This window comes from Garra rufa, chromosome 9 (genome assembly GCF_049309525.1).
Source record: "Garra rufa chromosome 9, GarRuf1.0, whole genome shotgun sequence".
Taxonomy (NCBI): Eukaryota; Metazoa; Chordata; class Actinopteri; order Cypriniformes; family Cyprinidae; genus Garra; species Garra rufa.
In genome coordinates, this window is record NC_133369.1 from 28,476,651 (window position 1) to 28,496,933 (window position 20,283).

General features: G+C 37.3%; 2 protein-coding genes across 2 annotated transcripts in view; both read right to left on the reverse strand.

Moving 5' to 3' along the window:
• The window catches only part of LOC141343208 (meprin A subunit beta-like), a 10,902-nt gene extending 4,351 nt beyond the window's left edge, over positions 1-6,551 (reverse strand). Inside the window, exon 1 of the mRNA XM_073847809.1 lies at positions 5,534-6,551. Coding sequence (XP_073703910.1) covers positions 5,534-6,551 — 1,018 coding nt within the window. The remainder of the gene's footprint in view (positions 1-5,533) is intronic.
• A 10,719-nt stretch (positions 6,552-17,270) lies between these two features.
• LOC141343209 (meprin A subunit beta-like) overlaps positions 17,271-20,283 on the reverse strand; it is a 20,882-nt gene continuing 17,869 nt past the window's right edge. The window contains exons 6-12 of the mRNA XM_073847810.1: positions 19,248-19,466; positions 18,928-19,083; positions 18,579-18,803; positions 18,040-18,486; positions 17,755-17,925; positions 17,492-17,592; positions 17,271-17,381 (exon numbers count right to left, since the gene is read on the reverse strand). Of these exons, the coding sequence (XP_073703911.1) occupies positions 17,271-17,381; positions 17,492-17,592; positions 17,755-17,925; positions 18,040-18,486; positions 18,579-18,803; positions 18,928-19,083; positions 19,248-19,466 (1,430 nt within the window). The remainder of the gene's footprint in view (positions 17,382-17,491; positions 17,593-17,754; positions 17,926-18,039; positions 18,487-18,578; positions 18,804-18,927; positions 19,084-19,247; positions 19,467-20,283) is intronic.

The following is a 20,283-nucleotide window of genomic DNA, read 5'->3' on the forward strand; positions in this document are numbered from 1 at the left end:
GTATATGTATATGTATCTATAATATAGAAAAAGAAGTATGGCATGCTTCTTCTTTGCATCTGTGTGGTGACTCATGGTTTCGGAGCTGACTGGATTTACAAGTGCGGTTTTGGATCTGGCAAAGTTTGTTCGAGTTTTGGGTTATTCATCTGAGTTCAGCATGTGATAGATCTGATTATTCTTTTAACAGCCATATTTATTTGTAACAGATGACAGGTATTACTGACACAGTCTTGGAACATTTGAACTAAAAAATAAAAATGGTGTCTGAAAGTCAGTTGTGGTCAGTTGTGTATACATGTAGATTTTTGTAGCTCATTGAACTGTTATGTTGCCTTACAAGTCTGTCAGAAATCAGTTTTGCGAATTACCTTTGTGTACAAACACTCCCTGTAAATGCATTGCCTGATATAGTCAGCTGCAAATATGGCTTGACCCAAAAAAAAATTTTAACAAAAGGTTTCTCAGTGGTTTACAGTAGTATCAGATGTACTTAAAAACATACTAAAAGTTTACCAAAGTTTGACTCCAAGAAACGCCCCATTTTCAAAATGGCGGCCGTCAGGTCCTTAAAATGACCATTACTCCTTTATATTCCTCCTAGACCAGGAATACTGGTGCCTGATACATGTTTTGGCCATGTAATATTTTAATTAGCATATATGCATGATAGATACAGGTGCATCTCAATAAATTAAAATGTCGTGGAAAAGTTCATTTATTTCAGTAATTCAACTCAAATTGTAAAACTCGTGTAATAAAGGGGTCATCGGATGCCCATTTTCCACAAGTTTATATGATTATTTAGGGTCTTAATGAAAATTCTGTAATATACTTTGGTTAAAAATTCTCAATAGTAGTGTAAAAAACACCCTTTTACCTTGTCAAAATCAGCTCTGCAAAATATCAGCTCATTTTATCGCATGGGCTCTTTAAATGCAAATGAGCTCTGCTCGCCCCGCCCCTCTCTGCTGAGGGATTATGAGCTGTAATGTTTACTTTAGCCGCATTTAGCCACGTTTAGCTGCATTTAGCCGTGTTTAACGGCGAAACTTGCCAACAAGCACATTATTAAGATTCACACGAACAGAGATGCATGTGAAGATCGGGATTGGTGATTTCCTTTTTAAAACGAAAGTAACATTGTCCTCTACCTCTTAAGCAGCTCAGATGTCGGGAGCAAATGACTACTGCTATGTTCATTATTACATCCAACAACAGAACATCTCAATCGCTCAATTAGAGTCTTCCTCTGCACCTCGACACAATGGCAATCGTATTCGGATTGTTTCAGCTTGGTGAAGCTGAGAATGACCTGATTTTAAAAAGGGGATATTACTTTTAAAGATTAAAAAAATTCCACTGGGTGGATTTTTACCACTGGGTGGTTGTGTACACAAACTGCCAACACACATTAATGTTCAAACAACATGTAAAAGTTAGTTTTGCGTCCGATGACCCCTTTAAATAAATTCAATGCACACAGACAGAGGTAGTTTAAGTCTTTAGTTCTTTTAATTGTGATGATTTGGCTCACATTTAACAAAAACCCACCAATTCACTAACTCAACAAATTAGAATATGGTGATTTGCCAATCAGCTAATCAACTCAAAACACCTGCAAAGGTTGAGTCTTCAAAATGCTCTCTCAGTTTGGTTCACTAAGCTACAAAATCATGGGGAAGACTGCTGATCTGACAGTTGTCCAGAAGACAATCATTGACACCCTTCACAAGGAGGGTAAGCCACAAACATTCATTGCCAAAGAAGCTGGCTGTTCACAGAGTGCTGTATCCAAGCATGTTAACAGAAAGTTGAGTGGAAGGAAAACGTGTGGAAGAAAAAGATGCACAACCAACCGAGAGAACCGCAGCCTTGAGAGGCTTGTCAAGCAAAATCAATTCAAGAATTTGGGTGAACTTCACAAGGAATGGACTGAGGCTGGGGTCAAGGCATCAAGACGTGTCAAGGAATTTGGCTACAGTTGTCATATTCCTCTTGTTAAGCCACTCCTCAACCACAGACATTGTCAGAGGCATCATACCTGGGCTAAGGAGAAGAAGAAATGGACTGTTGCCCAGTGGTCCAAAGTCCTCTTTTCGGATGAGAACAAGGTCCTGGAGTCCGGTGGAAGGGTGGAGAAGCTCATAGCCCAAGTTGCTTGAAGTCCAGTGTTAAGTTTCCACAGTCTGTGATGATTTGGGGTGCATTGTCATCTGCTGGTGTTGGTCCACTGTGATTTTTTTTGAAAACCAAGTCACTGCACCCGTTTACCAAGAAATTTTAGAGCACTTCATGCTTCCTTCTGCTGACCAGCTTTTTAAAGATGCTGATTTCATTTTCCAGCAGGATTTGGCACCAGCCCACACTGTCAAAAGCACCAAAAGTTGGTTAAATGACCATGGTGTTGGTGTGCTTGACTGGCCAGCAAACTCACCAGACCTGAACCCCATAGAGAATCTATGGGGTATTGTCAAGAGGAAAATGAGAAACAAGAGACCAAAAAATGCAGATCAGCTGAAGACCACTGTCAAAGAAACCTGGGCTTCCATACCACAGACTGATCACCTCCATGCCACACTGAATTGAGGCAACAATTAAAGCAAAAGAAGCCCCTACCAAGTATTGAGTACATATACAGTAAATGAACATACTTTCAAGAAGGCCAACAATTCACTAAAAAGGTTTTTTTTTTTATTGGTCTTATGAAGTATTCTAATTTGTTGAGATAGTGAATTGGTGGGTTTTTGTTAAATGTAAGCCAAATCATCACAATTAAAAGAACCAAAGACTCAAACTACTTCAGTCTGTGTGCAATGAATTTATTTAATACACAAGTTTCACAATTTAAGTTGAATTACTGAAATAAATGAACTTTTCCACAACATTCTAATTTATTGAGATGCACCTGTAAGTGATTACAAGTACAATTATATATTAAAGCAATTTGAAATGAGTGACCATTTTAGAGGGTTCACACACAGGCCTCTGTTCGGGCTAATTCAGCGTTGTTTATAATCAAAATTATACAACTCCAATTTAAGGAACTTTGGGGTACAATAACTTTCACATTGAATGTCAAGTCTGTTTTAGCAAAAAAAAAAAAAACCTGTATGTGTCCAAAAACATATACTGAGTAGGAGTTAGATGACATAGGCTAAATTGTTTACATCCCTGGCTCACCCCAAACAAAGATAAAAACTTACAGTAATCTCACAACATTATGTATTACATAAGTATGTAATCATATCAGTGCAATTTAGACGAGTCCAGTGGATTCATAGACCCAGAAAACATGGGGTTAGACACCAAGATTACTTGGCTAGGTCAAATAATGAAGGAGTTAGGATATTTAGGGTTTTCTGCCCATCTTGGACGCCATCTTGAAAATGACACCTTTCTTGTGGTCAAACTTTGGTAAACTTTTAGTATGTTATTAAGGACACCTAATCCTACAAAAAACAGCTAAGGAAACCTTTTGTTAGAATTTTTTTAGGGTTAGGTGTTGTTTTTTTTTCATATATGCAGCCGCCTAATAAGGCAGTGAGCAAATCAGATGCAATGGTTTGAATGCATACTTTCGAGCAAACCAGAATCAGAATTCATGTTGAGAGTTTCTTATAACTGCAAACTAGTTGCCATTGGAAAGTAAAGGCATGGTGGTATTTCACAAATACAGATAAGCTTAGCTAGTAAACATAATCTCAAACATGATCTTAACTTCTGTTCTGAAGCTAGTTTGAAGACTCCAACTGTGGTACAAACAGGATATACCTTTTTAGCTGATATTTTAGAATCAGAATCAGAAAGAGCTTTATTGCCAAGTATGCTTGTGCATACATGGAATTAGTTTCAGTGTCATTAGCTTCCAGTACACAGAGACAACAACAACACAGAGACAATAAAAAATAAGATGAGAATAAGAAAATACACATATGTAAATATAAATAGACAAAAATTAGTATGTAAATTATGTAAATGTAAATTTGCATTTAAATGTGTACTATTGGTTTAAATATATAAAAAATGTCTGCTTATGGCATCTGGGTTTTTTATTTTAGGCAAATTACAAAATCTACAAGGAAACAACACTGAGTCATCATGGGGTTAGATACAAAAATATGAAAATGTTATGGCACTTTCAAATGCAACCTTAAGGCTCTTTACAAAAGGTGTAAATGCTGTAATTTACTATTTGCACCTTGTATTCCATTATAAAACAGAATAATATAATAACAACATATTTAGCGTATGATTATATTTATTCAAATCATACATGAATGGTGCTAAAACACAGGTTTAATACGTGAAACCTGGCACACATTTTATACGTTGATATAGGTATAGGTATACGTATTGCTGTGTTTATTAGGTTGCTTCAGGTACGTATTGCGGCGATTCAGAGTTCAAACATCCAGGGACTGTTGCTAAAATTCAATGCTTTATCGTATTTTGGAAATATGCCCTACACCAGACCTACCCAATAGTGTAATATCGGCAAAACCGATATAAAAAAGCATTTTCCTTGTGTGTAGATTTGAACTCTTGTCGAACCATAGTTATACTGGATTTGAACCAGAGCTCTTCACCTCTCAAGTACATCTCCAAACTGTGTGAGCTACCAAACAAACCTTCAGTCTATGAAACCCTATAGATATGAAGCTGGATATGTCATGCTAACATTCAAAAGCATCAGTTTTCAAATCTCCCAGCATATTAAAATTGTTATTACAATATAGTCATTATATAATATTCTTCAAGTAATTGTGCGAAAATTACGCTTTATCAAAACTCATGTAATTCCTCCAGGTACCAACAGACACAAGTGGCTTTCTCAACTGATGGATTTATTGAATCCAGGGGGGTGTTCCATAAAACAAGTTTACCAAATAAGTCAGGCTTATTTCAGTTAGTCTGACTTATTTTGAGGCAAATCAAGTGACAAAAAGTCAGACTAACTGAAATAAGCCTAGCTTATTTGGTAAACTTGTTTTATGGAACACCCCCCAGCTTGGTCAGGATCATAAACACACCGTGAAAACTAAAAGCACAGAACAAACAATAATTAGCTTAAAGAAAGAAATTTGCCAGATAAAACTATTTTGACAAATACAACATACAAAACAATACCTCGTTGGCTGAGTAGAGGAATTAGTTTTAGTCTTCTTCTTTTTGTTTATCTTATTTCTCTTAGACTTAGCTTAGTGACCACACTTTAGTCATGCATCTTTCTTTTTTCTTGTGAGATCGCTTCTTCTGAGGAAATTAACCTCTACTCTGCATACAAAGCTCACTCCAATGCTACAGCGCCCCCTGGTGGCACTCAACGGTAATAATAATACAGAAAATGAATAGAAACGAAAATGTGGCAGTAACACTCCCACCAATCTCACAACTCTTGCTGTGGGATTTCTATGACGTACATTCAGACTGACAAACCGAACATGAAAATAAACACAAACCCTTAGTCTGCTTCTGGCAATAACTTTATGAATAGGTCGTTCTAATGAGACTGTTTTAGTCACAAGTTTACTGTGTTTGTCATATGTCCTTTCACTAACCAAAAGTCGAACCTTTCTTACTTTGTTATCAGTTCCTGGATAGACATCAGTGACTTTGGCTAGCTTCCATTCATTACGTGGTTCCATGTCATCTTGTAGAAGCACTACATCATTTATCTTCAGATTCCTTCTGTGCACATTCCACTTCTGTCTTGGTTGCAAGTTGAGCAAATATTCTTTCCTCCAACGGATCCAAAACTCATTGGCTAAATATTGTACTCTTCTCCATCTTTTTTGAAGACACAAATCTTCTTTCATAAACTCTCCTGGAGGAGGTTGAACAATGGTTGACTTCATAGTGAGAATGTGGTTGGGCGTTAATGGCTCAGGACCTGTTGGATCACTTAAATGCTCGATGGAAAGTGGTCTACTGTTGACAATCGCCATGACCTCGTACAACAAGGTTCTCAAGGATGTACTGTCGAGTCTCTTTGCTGACTGGTCAAGGATGGCTGAAAGAACACTATGGATGGTCCTGATCTGTCTTTCCCATACTCCACCCATATGGCTTGCTGAAGGGGGAATCATGAGAAATTCACATCCAAGTGCTTTTACTTTCTCCTGATTCATTTCTTTCATGAGATCTGCGAGTTCTTTCTGGGCACCAATGAAATTGGTTCCTCTGTCACATCTCAGCTGACACACATTTCCTCTTATTGTGATAAATGCTCTCAAAGCATTTAGGAATGCGTCTGTACTCAGGTCGTCTACTACTTCAATATGTATGGCTCGTGAACATAGGCAGGTTAGTATGAGTCCATATCTCTTGAGCTCCTTTGGTCCATCTTTGACGTATATTGGTCCAAAGCAATCCATTCCGACATAAGTGAAAGGCGGGGAAGGCTCTGTTCGGTCTACTGGCAAATCTCCCATACTTTGATTCTCTGTTTTCCTTCTGTATTTGCGACATCTGACGCATTTGAAGATGTATGATGAAACTGCACGGCTGCTTCCAAGAATCCACCAACCGTTTGCACGCAACTCATTCATCGTCATTCCACGACCTTGATGTTAAACCTTCGAGTGAAAATGTCTGATCAGCAAAGTTGAAATATGACTGTCCTTGGGAAGTATGGCTGGATGTTTCACATGCTGGTGTAGCACAGCTTGACCCAAACATCCACCCACTCTGAGGATTCCTTCTTCGTCCAGAAACGGACTTAGTTTGTACAGTTTATGATCTGTGGTCTTGGAAACTGTTTTCTTTGATTTTAGACTCTTTATCTCTTCTGCGAAAGCTTTCTCTTGGACAAGTTTGATGACAAACAGTTCAGTTTGTTTTCTCTCTTCCAAAGTTGTACTTTCATTGGTCCTTTGTATATCACCCTTGTGTTCCCTGGCCTTTCTTCTCAAGATTGCAAGTGCTCTTATCAATCTGGACCATTCTGAGAACTTCTAAAATCTGCAGAAAATAGTTTGCTCTTCCTTTGCATTGATGGTATACACAGAAGCTTTACGAAGTTCTGGATCATTTTCCCTGATCTTCTCCCAGAGAAATGCTGGCCCCTCAAACCATTCAGAGGACTTCAGTTGTTCTGCGGTTAAGCCTCGAGACACATAGTCTGCAGGGTTCTGCTCTGATGCGACATACGCCCATTATTCTGGCCTTGTGCTTGACTTGATCCTTTGTATGCGATTCGCTACGAATACTAGAAACCTTTTGGCATCATTATTTATGTAGCCGAGAACAACGGTGGAATCTGTCCAGAAAAACTCTGCAATGTCTGGGATTTCAAGCTCTGCCCTGAGTAGATCACTGACTCTAACTGCAACAACTGCTGCTGAGAGTTTGAGTCGAGGGATAGTTGTGACACTAGTAGGTGTGACTCTTGACTTGGCCATTACCAAGCAACAATGGACTTGATCTGATTGGTTAATGATTCACAGGTAAGTACAAGCATCATATCCATTGAAACTGGCGTCTGTGAAGTGATGAAGCTCGTAGCTTTTAACCTGACCAAAATCTGTAGGAATGAAACATCTTTGAATCTGCATGTTGGCTAAACTTGGAAGGTCTTTAATCCAGGATTCCCACTGGGGTTTTAAGTGCTCTGGAAGCTCGTGGTCCCACTCAACCTTATCCTTGCACATTTGCTGGAGAATCTGCTTTCCCAAGAGGACGAACGGTGCAATAAACCCCAGGGGATCGTAAACGGAGGCGACAGTAGAAAGTACACCTCTTCTTGTAAGGGGGTTCAACTTGACTTGAACTCTGAATTTGAAAGTGTCTGAAGTGACGCACCATTCAACTCCGAGAGCCGTTTCAATGCGTAGTAAACTTAGAGACATGTCAAGGTCTTTCACTGTGGCACACTCTTGTTCTGGAATAGTGGACATAACTCTCTCACTATTACACACAATTTTGTGGAGTCTCAACTTTCCTTTGGAACAGAGCTCTCTTGAGTCTTTGATGAGCTGAATGGCTTCACTTTCAGTTGGAACGCTTGCCAAGCCATCATCAACATAAAAGTTTCTCTGTATGAAATGTATGGCATTTTCTTGGAATTGACCTTGTCCTTGGGCCACAAGGTGTTTTAGGCCAAAGTTGGCACAGCCTGGAGAAGACGCTGCTCCAAAAAGATGGACCTTCATACGGTAAACTGATGGTGAAACTTCTAACTCTCCCTTCTCCCACCAAAGAAACCTTAAATAATCCTGGTCTTCCTTTGCGACATGGAACTGGTGAAACATCCGCTCTATATCACACACGAATGCGACAGAATTTCTGCGGAAACAACAAAGAACACCAACCAATACGTTTGTCAGGTCAGGACCGGTTAAGAGATGGTCGTTGAGAGAAGTGTCCTGGTACCTGGCCGAGGCATCAAATACTACTCTGATCCTTCCGGGTTTGTGTGGGTGATAGACCCCATGATGTGGGATATACCATGCAGGAGTGTTATTTAACTCTTCGTCAGGGACTCTTTCAGCATCTCCTCTTGAGATGATGTCATCCATGAAGTTTGTGTAATCATTGTAGTATGATTTGTCTTTCTTTAATCTCCTTTCCAGACACTTTAGGCAATGCATTGCACATATTCTATTGTCTGGTAATGTGGGTCCTTTGTCACGAAACGGTAGTGGCATCTCATAGTGGCCGCTCTCATTCTGTGTGATGTTTTCTTTGAGTTTTGTGAGAAACTTTAAATCTTCTTGTGACACAGGGTTGCCATCAATGGCTCTTTCAGAGAAGTCTCCTTCAAGTGCTTTGATAATGTCCAAAGGGGTGATGTCCTTTACTGTTGTCCTATTGACATAGTGGACTTTGTTCTGAAGCTTTAGAGAGGGCTTGAGCTCTGGGATGACCTTCTTGATAATAATGCGATGACTAATTCCAATCGCATCTCCATAGTTCAGGCAGGGAGTGGTTTGTCCAACTATACTCCAACCAAGATCGGTGCGCTGAGCGTATGGCTCGCCTTCCTTGCCTGACACAATCTCTCTCAGGAGAAGAGCTTGTGAGCAGTTGTATCCGATCAACAATCCTACCTCACAATCTTGCAAAGGTGCGATTTCTGGTTGAAGGTGTTCCAAATGTGGCCAAGCTTTAGCTGTCTCATTAGTTGGAATGTGAGCTTTGTTGGCTGGAATGAATTCTCATGTGTATGTAGGAGGTAAAGTGATTCTTTTGCTTGAGTTAAGGCCACGAACTTGAAGATCTTGAAGTCTGTCCGACTGAACAACTGTAGTCTGGGAAGACATAGTAGACAGTTCTAGTTTAACAGGCTCTTGGTTTGTCTCTAGCAACTTTGCAACTTCACTGAGAACAAAGGCTGTATCACTTTGCGAATCCAGTAAGGCCACACAGGAATGATTGCAGCTGTTTGTGTGTTATTTTCTTGACTGGCTATAACTTGTTCTTGAGCTCGGTTACTTTGACTTGACCTTTCGTTACTTGGATTTGGCTTAGCTAGCGGTTGCCTTTGTTCTTCTTTGTCCTTAACTCTATCTTCATGAAGACAGGTAGGATGCCCTTTACTGCACCTTTCACAAATATTGCGGTTGGTACAACTCTTCGAATGATGGCCTGGATTGAGACAACCAAAACATAGCCTTTCTGACTTAATAAAGCTGACTCTGTCTGACACAGCCTTTTCCAGAAAACTTCTGCATTTGTTTAAACTGTGCTTGGGTTTCTTACAGAATACACATACCAGTTGTATCTTTTCTTGTGAAGTCGTCATCAGTGTTTTAACTACAATTTATTTCTGTTTTGTAAGTTTTGGTTTGTCTGATTTGTTAGGCTCACATTGTTTTAGTGACTGTAAGGATGTAACGGGATTACAGGCAATCTTGGCTTCCCTCGTTAGAAACCCAACAAACTGGCTGAAAGTGGGAAACCGATTTGTTTGTTCTTCGATTTCAATAACCTTGCAGTTCCAACTAGCAGCAATCCAGTCTGGAAGTTTGGAAAGAATCTTTCGGTTCTCACTGCAGTCATTCAAGATCTCCAACGACTTGATGTGAGCGGTTGCAGCTTCACAACTGCGCAAGAAATCTGCAAAGTCTCTTAGTTCGAAACTGTCCCTTGAGGTCATTTTGGGCCATGCATGCAGTTTGTCTCTAAAAGCTTTTGCGATTGTGAATGGATTTCCAAATCTTTCATCCAGAATCTTCCATGCAGCAGCATATGCGGATTCAGTTCCAAGCAGGAAGTATCCTTCAACCGCTCTCTTAGCTGGTCCACTCACATATCTTCGAAGGTAGAATATTTTCTCCTTATTCGGGATATTTTTTTGGTCTATCAGTGTTTGAAATGACAGTTTCCAGTCACTGTAACTTAAGGGATCCCCAGAAAACACAGTAGGTTCTGGAACAGGGATACGACTAGCACTTAGTGCACTTGCTAGCACTTTAACAAGATCTGATGTACCATCACTTATAGGAGTGGCTGCAGCTTGGGGTAAGACTTGTTCAAGCAGAGATGGGAAGCTTACATGTTCACCGTCTTTAATGTATGTGTTAATCTTTGTTACATCGATCTTTTGTGCTTCTGCTATACTCATTTGGTCATAAACCTGCATCCTTGCTTGTGCTGCCTTAAGATCTTTGACCTTTTCCAGGTGCAGTACCTTTCTTTTCTTTTCTTTTCATCAAGTGTTCTCTGCAGAGCTGCATACTCTTCTTCTTGTTGAGCCTTAAACTTTGCTTCATCTGCTTCTCTCTGCATTCTTAGTCTAATTTCTTCTGCCTCTCTTTCTAAGCGCTTTTGTCTAATCAATGTTTCTTGTTCTACTGCTTTTTTCCTGACTTCAGCTTCTAGTCTTTCTATCTCTTGCTGTTCCATTTCTTGTTCTTCTAATATTTTAAGAACAGCTTGACTCGCTGCTGCTTCTGCTGCAGCTTCTTGATGTTTTACAGAGGATCTATGTGAATGCTCGGATGAGTTCTTAGTGGTGTTGAAGAAGCTTGACTTACTGCTTACAGTTTGAAAGAGGGAGCCTGCTTCCGGCCAATCTTGTTCTTCTTTTCCATCCAATCAGCTGGTTGCTTTATTCACGAGGAAACCTGAGATCTCCATACACAGATCTACTCTGCGACGTGTCTCCTGATCCGGTGGGGTTAGCTTGTGTAACTCTTCATAAACTTTTGTGACATCTGCACAAAGACCTCTAACATCACCAATAATATCTTCAAGTATGTCTTTATTCAAGGGTCCTGTTTGAGAGAGGGGTAGCTTGGATGCTTTCGCACGTGTTCTCCACTTTTCATAGTTGTAGTTAAATCTTTGCTGGAGTCCTTTAACCCTCTCATACTGCATTTCTCTTCTCTTTTCTGTGAGTGTTTTCACTCTCTGACTTCTTCTAAGTTGTACTGATTCTTGCTGTTCACTAAGATCAGTACATTGGGTTTCTTCAGACTGCCTCTGAGGGTCTGTACTAATTAGTGGTGCATTTGGATCAGTCATTTTAACGTCTTGTCACTTGTCACTAAACGTCAAAACGTTTACGTAAACTAAAAGACACCCCTATACTGTAGGCAGTTGAAATATAAAGGCAGAATAAAATAAAAAATGTAACACTGAATCAGTAATATGAATGTAACTTAAATTACTCTTTCAACTTAAATATACCCCAAAAAAACGTATTCAAATAAGAGTTATTCACATTTAAACTGTTACAAATAGCCCAATACAAAAACAAATGTACTGATAATTAAAGGTGCTTTAGAACTTACACTGCGGCTTTATGAACAAAAACTAGGAATAGCAAAATGTTACTTTCAATCACTGTTTGATTAGTCAACTTTAAACTTGTGTTTTGTTTTCCTTGTTTAGACAAACCCTTAACTTATGAGTATCCGCACTTCTTATGACCTTATCTTAAAGTGTTGGTCTTCAAATCGTGTGTTCTGTGCACGTGCCGATCACGCTATGGCAAGACTGCTGCTCCATTGACCAATTACAGTTTTCACTGTAATTCCTCCAGGTACCAACAGACACAAGTGGCTTTCTCAACTGATGGATTTATTGAATCCAGCTTGGTCAGGATCATAAACACACTGTGAAAACTAAAAGCACAGAACAAACAATAATTAGCTTAAAGAAAGAAATTTGCCAGATAAAACTATTTTGACAAATACAACATACAAAACAAAACCTCGTTGGCTGAGTAGAGGAATTAGTTTTAGTCTTCTTCTTTTTGTTTATCTTATTTCTCTTAGACTTAGCTTAGTGACCACGCTTTAGTCATGCATCTTTCTTTTTTCTTGTGAGATCGCTTCTTCTGATGAAATTAACCTCTACTCTGCATACAAAGCTCACTCCAATGCTACAGCGCCCCCTGGTGGCACTCAACGGTAATAATAATACAGAAAATGAATAGAAACGAAAATGTGGCAGTAACAACTCATACTAAATCACACTTTGAGTGAAAAGGAATAAAAGGTGTCGGAGTTTTACTGCCTCTAGTGACTGCAGTGAAATGTACTTTTTGGTATGTATTTGAGTCATTCTACGAAACGGTGCCATTTCCACTTTGCAATTTTCAAAAAAATCATTAAGAGCAAACTTTCTATAAAAAAGACTACAACTTGAAAGACATGTTAACCCTCCAAAAAAAAAAAAAAAAAAAAAAAAAAAAAAAAAAAATTTCCCACCTCAGGCACAAACTCCTTATTAATATTATCCTTTTTCTTCAGGCAAGGGCACCTTTCTTGTACCACCCCGTTACAGACGATATGTATGCCATTAGAGTAGTAAAACATGAAATATATTTTTACAATTTCATGTTTTCCTAATAATGAATTGTCTCTTTTTTGCAATCAATAGAGAGTCTGTAATTTAATAAAAAAAAAAAGCTTAAAAATTTTTGACATTTCAATGGCCTCACTGTTTGTAGTGAAAAAACAAATTCACTCAAAAAATACAAATAAAGCGGAATTTATTTAATTAGTCCATACAATAAGTATATCATATACAACATTAAATCAAGTAACATTTCATTTTATTTATATAAACTTTTTACAAAATGACCCTGTCATGGGGTGGTAGGCGATGTGACGGGGTGGTATGGACAAAGTGTTTCTCTATATGAACTGCTGGTCTGAAATTTTGTGCATACATTTCACAAGGGCATGTGTTCATTTGACTTGAAGCATTACTGTGCACTAATCAAAAAAGACACGGTCACCCTACCTATATTAGAATCCTATATTAGAATAGTTTCACACATCTTCTCATTCAAACAGGAAGCAGAACCATACCATCACGTCCATTACCGCCCCGTCATAATAAAAAAATGTGATGGGGTGGTAAATTTCATCCCAAAATGGCCACAGATCTCCCATGTGGTCAAGTTTCTCATCTAGCATGCATGCATTCAATCTAAAATTTTATTTTCTTTACATTAATAATGTAAAAGAATGAATAAAAAACTGTTTTCCCTATCTACTTTGCGTGACGGGGTGGTTGGGTTAAGCTTGACGGACCCTGTCTAACATAAAAAAACATCAAATAAACAATGTAAAAAATGTCAGTATTTCCTTGCTTTTGTTCTTGGTGTCTGTAAGGCTCAAATTATGTCACTACCTCTTTGTGATGTCATTTAAAGCAACAGTACATTAATTATAGATAAAACAAGTTAGTGTGATGGGGTGGTAAGTTAAAATGAGGGACACACACAAATCATAAAATATTTACAAAAAATAATGTTTAATTGAATTTAATTTGAATAAATATATCTTATGTAAACAGGGACACATAAATTGCTGAAAATAATAAAAGTTTGAAAAAAATCTATAACTTATTTGGTGATATTTTAGATGAAAATATCATGTTGGTCAACATGGACATGTGAAATTGGGTATGTACTAATGGAAAATGATTACAAAAAAGTATGTTATTTTTTAAGAATAGTGTTTTGTCATATATCATGTTAACAAGAACACTTGAATTAATAACTTTAAGCTTTGAAAACACACTATAGGACATTTTTTGTGCCTTAAGCATCTCATCAAACGTTGCAGACCCAAATGGCACCCGTTTGGTAGAATGACTCATTTCGTGTCTCACAAAAAAGTGCCTCCAGGTACATTTTTATAGGTTTTCTTTGTGTGTAAGAAGTCGAAGCTTCCTAAAATTATGGTTGAACCACTGATGTCCCATGGACCATTTTAATGTTGTCCTTACTGGATTTTTGTACCTTAACCATGGTAATACCCTTGCTGTCTATGAAGGGTCAGAGAGCTCTCAGATTTCATCAAAAATATCAAGAGGATGAACTTATGGGTCTTATGGGTTTGGAACAACATAAGGGTGAGTAAAGACAGAATCTTAATTTTTGGGTGAACTATCCCTTTAAGAATCCACAGCTCAGTACTTACTACTTAATATTCATGAGTACTTATGAAAAATAAGCTATTTTTTTAACTCTTACTCAAGTACTTTTTACTCTACTCACACTACATTTTTGGAATATAATGGTACTTTTACATAATTATATTTTTTTCAGTACACTAGATATGTCATGCCTTCATTTATTGTTTCAAGATGTGTCTATATTGTGTCTTGTGGCATTAAACCAATCACATCTTGACAGAAAACTTAAGCCACAGTTAATGGGAATGTTTTCATTTTCAGCTCCTCAAATGGTGCTTGTCATTATACAGATGATCAAAACAATTTCCTCACTTCTTTTAAACATCTAAAATAAATGTCTGTTCTTTTGTTTATAGTGGAAGCTCCATCATTTGCCACTAGATGCCACCAAAATCTTGCATTTGCAGGCCAAACATGAGTGCATAATCTCCTTTAATAATCATTTTAACATTTCAAGGTTATATTAGTATTTTTAAACAAATAGCATTTATGTAGTGTTTTATCAGATTGAAAAAAACCTCTGTTAACCTCTGTTAAGAATGTAAATCATACATTATGAATGAGCTTGACAATAAATTGGTAAGCACTACGATTAACACCAAGATTAACATTGATTTTAGATTAATGAGTATAAATATAATCTGTGCAGCTCCTTTAATTAACAATACACATTTAATGATCACATACATTGCTCTTGTGTAGTCAGACATATAGGGCTGAAAATATTCTGATGATTAACTCAATACCAAAAGAAAGCAAACCACCAAGATGATCAGAGAGGAAGCTGTCTTGGCACTGGAATTGCAAAATATGTCCACACATTCACTAAAAGAAAAGAAGTACAAATGTGACGATTAACATTATTACTGCAATAGGGGAAAACATCTGATATATTTTGATGATGTCCATCTATAATGTGCACAATGTATAACCAGTTCTTTCAGTGACTCAAAAACATAAACTGCAACTGATGTAGTCTGACTGACAAACAAATGACTGTTTTGAGGCAGTCCTGTTAATGAATCATTCAAAAAGACAAGTTACTGTTTTGCCAAGACACAAGCCCTTTGCTAATTCAACTAATGAATCTATCAGAGACAGACTTAAATATGTTTGGGGATATCCTAAATTTCTTAAAACCATTTCATAAATAAAGCAAATATGGTTTGAATCATTATCAAATCAAATTTATGAGTTGGAATCATATTGAACTGGGAAATGTGTATCAGTACCAGCTCTATTTACAGTTCTGATGTGAAACACCTCTTCATCATATCATCAGACTGGTATTTTTGTTGCATATCATTGTTCTGTTATGTCAAATAACAAATAATCAGTTTATAATAATGTTTTAGTGTAGTGTGTCCTTCATGTTTTTAATATGAGATAACTATTTAAAAAGTAGTAAGGTACCTAAAGCTGTGTTGTAATTTAATATCTCTAGTGTGTATTAAGTCTAACAGTGCACTTTACCCATGACTATATTCAAAATATATTAATAACAACTTTCACAACTGTTTGTGACCCTGGACCACAAAACCAGTCTTAAGCATGGGTATATTTATAGCAATATCCAAAATACATTGCATGGGTCAAAATTATCTTTTTTCTTTTTTCTTATATGCCAAAAATTATTAGGATATTAAGTAAAGATGTTCCATAAAGATATTCAGTAAATGTCCTACTATAATTATATCAAAACTTAATTTTTGATTAGTATTATGCATTGCTAACAACTTCATTTGGACAACATTAAAGGTGATTTTCTCAATATTTTGATTTTTTTGCACTCTCAGATTCCCAGATTTTCAAATAGTTGTATTTTCTAAACCTTATAAAAAATATAAAAGACTATGAGACCATGTCTTACCCCTCAGTGGTTCCTCCTGTTGTTGTTTTAGTTGTAGAGGTCATCTGAGGTGAAAAACTATTAAAAAAACAGTAAGGTACCTGAAGTTCTGTTTAATTGTAAATATACTCCAGTGTGTGTCTAACAGCTGAAGGAGTGGAAGTCGGGAAAGACATCATGGCCTTTTTACAAATTAATATCCTTATTAATTCTTACACATTTTTAGTAGATGATCTAGCTCATAAATCAGTGTTTAACTCCTAATATTATTTGTTGTTTAATATTAGTAGTGGCTGGAAAGGTGTCTTAATAGAAAATCACATGATGTTAGAATAAATTGTGCTCTGAATGAGATTTGTGCTTGTTGAAGTTTCTCTTTTCTCAGACACCCGAGGTCACACCTCAGGAGGTCAGGATGACCCTCCTGATTACGTGAGCAGTTGTGACCAAGACATCTGTGATCGGGACATCTATGACATGTGTTCTTGTTAACTGATCAAATGCGAATCCCTTAGACTTGTATTAGTGAAATCCTGTTGATTTGGTTCTATTTTTCTAAGAGGCTAACTGTTAAGTGTGCGTGTATCAAGCCACACTGATAAAGAGTCTTGCCTGGCTAAGCAACCTTGACGATAGATAAGACCTCTGTGTGTGACTTTATGTGTGTGTTGAATATTTCACATCTAGGTTCTGGACCAATCCGGATCTTCCTAATCTATGTATTGACGTAATTAGCAACCTCTGTTAGAGTATAATTACTGGTGTTTTGAACATGTACGCAGAGCGGCCTACGAACTCCATCGAGAGTGTTGAAGCTGACTTCTGCTGATGAAACTGCAAACTATTTTCTTCAGTAAACATGACTTCGATTGATTGAATCTTTGACTCCTGGTTTTTGTTCATCATATCTGGTCCTTGGGTGTTTTTACTGTAAAATTCCCCTTACACAGCACACATTACCTATGACTATATTCACAATCTACTATTCACAACCTTTCACAATTGTTTGGTCAAATGGGATTATGAGACTATGGTTTACCCCTTAGTGGTTCCTAGTGTAGTTGTAGTTTTTGTAGTTCTGGTTGTAGTTCTTGTTGTTGCTGCTGCTGTTGATGTTGTTGTTGTTGAGGTCATCTGATGTGTAGGAAAAACTCTAGTAAACCAAAAAAAAAAAAAAAAAAAAAACTTTAATTTAATCATCACAGGCAAAATTCTCAGATTTCTCTGAACTCCTTTTCCTTTTTTTTTTTTTTACCGTGGAACACATGCTCCCTGTTCAGCACTCGCACCAGAAGTAACATTGAAGTTCTTCACTGTCACTTTAGGGCATGGTAGAGAGTCTTTCTGAAGAAGCCCTGAGATATCTGGATTGGTAAACATCATTTATATAAATGTTCAGAAAGTTGGACACAACTGAAATATATCATAGCTGTCCAACTGAGTCCTTGCCTTCATTATAATTATGCTCAGTTTGCTCCTAATACAGAAGTTTATCTTGTTTTCTGAAGTTACTTCACAAAACCTACCTTGCATGCTGAAGAGAAATATGATGTCACCACCCTTGATAAACTCTCTTTTAGTGAGATCTTCTTTCATTACATAATATGAATAAATCCAAGTACCCACAAACACAGACTCATTGCCGATGATGACTCGATTTCCACCATTTCGAGGATTGTCCCAGTAATAACTGACATCTGTTACACACAAAAATGGCTTTTAAAACACCTATAAAAGCTATAGATAATAATGTGATTTTCAAATAAGTAAAGAGAATCTGAAAAATAATCAAATCGCATTTAAGATCTCACGGGAAGAAGCCAAAGTAGGGTCAGTGGTGATGCTTTGCTCAGAGGACATGCGCTTCTGTATGTGTGGATTCTGGTCAAGCATCTGGACAGTTATTTGTCTCCATGGACAAGGCCACTGCAACTGGTCATCATATGCACCAGATACCAGACGAACATACATCAAAAGATAATTATCCCACAACGATATTGCAGCCTGAAAGCGATAACCTTCACTGGAGTAATACAATGGACTGTACATCCAAGTGCCAGACACACTGTTGTTCAAAACCTTCTCAAAGTCTCTTATCTGCCATGTGTGAGGACACTCAGTCTCTGAAATATTTATATCATCCAGTGAAAATCCTCCACTGGAGTTTCCAGCTCCTTTACAGGCTTCAAATACAACTTGGAAGGTTTTATTTGCATTCAGTGGCACATGATGCAGCTTCCAGTAATTACCAGGGGGTCCTGCAAGAAAATAATCTCTAACTTTAAAAATGTAAGAAACATTTTGATATACAGGCCTATATGTTTTATAAGTATTTGAACAAATGACAGACCTGTGATTTGATCCATAAGTCTGAGAGTTCCTCTGCTGTCTTCTTCATTCTGGTACTCTCGGATCCAGATGTTGAGCTGGTCAGACTCATGGCCGCTGTGATAGTAGTAGAACTGCAGGCACTGGACTTTGCAGTCTCTTTTAGGGGTCATTGTCTTGCTCTCTATTCTGGCTGTGTCCCCCTTGTTTCTCCCCTCAGTGCTGAAGTGCATGAAGAAAGACGTCCCTGCAGACATTAAAACAGGATTAAAATGGGTTGGGCAATGAGAATATAATTTATTTTACACCCTTTCTTTGAAAAAGGACACACTGCCAAAACTTTTTCACAGACTAACTGTAACAGATCTCACCATTTTGTTCTTTGCCCAAGTATGTGTGGTCAGTCACATTGATGCCACTCACTGACTTCACTCTCTGCCAGCCATAATCACCAGCAGAACAGATGTTCATCTGACACAACGATTCATTGTCAAATCTACAGTGATCAAGGAAAGAGATGGATGAATCTGTAATGCAAACAGACAAACATGTTTAAAGCAAAAATCAATTCATTACAACTTCTATTCATAACGTTTTTTTTTTGTTTTTTTTTGGAAAATGTGGTTGTGATAAGTGTTATTATATCTTTTATATATACGCCACAAATTAAATCTTTGTGGGAAATACTCACTGCATTTATAGAGTTTGTTGAGTTCAATCACATCATATTCACTCATGTCCAGGCGTTGACCAATGACATCTTGGAACTCAGGACGCTTGGTAATGATTGTGGATCCATTACCGTTGCTGAAGGCATTTTTATTATAATGCATCACGGAGTAGTAGTCATATGGGGTGTCTTGAGTGGTGGACACGTACTTACTGTATTTATTGAAATTGTGCTCAAGACCTGAAAATAAAGACTAATGGAATTATTGACGTAGTTCTTCATAAGAAATGGCTGCAATAGTTAAATAGTTAACTATTAAATAGTTAAATAGTTAACTATTTTAAATAGTTAACTATTTAACTAGTTAAATAATGGAATGGACACTGCAAAGGGTATGTGTATATATCAAGAAATCAAAGGACTGTTTTACTTTTTTCCCCTAAAAGTCAAAGTTTAAAAACAAAATAATAATACTAGTTAAAAATATACAGTCCAACCTGTAATAATGTTTTCATAGTTAATGGTCACATAATCATCTCTGTCATATCTTGACTGCTCATGCCAAAATCCCAGTGCATGGAGAAACTCATGCTCAACAATGCCTTTTATTCCACAGCCATTTCCAATGGAAAGAGCCCGAGCTCCAGAAAATATGTGACCGACATATGACCAACACCTGAAAAACAGATTTCAAATTACATTTTCAACAAAAAAATAACCAAAAGCTGTCAAATAGCACAAATGGAAGAAATATGTGCTAGTAGTGACCAAACAATGTTGAATGGTAATTTCTTATTTTCTTTTATATTTTATTGTCTGTCCATAAAATTAATAACTGTCCATATATTATATTTTGCAAAAGCCTTTACAAGAAAGTCAAATGTGCCCAGTCTTTTGACTTGAAGTGTATTCATTCATACATTCAGTGTAGTATAGTGTAGGCTATATACTGTATATTACTATGTATTACTAATATTGTTTATTACTAACTGGAACCATACTGTACCCGTCACGACTCTCCACAGAGATGTAAGAAATGTCTTCTGCTGTTCTGGGC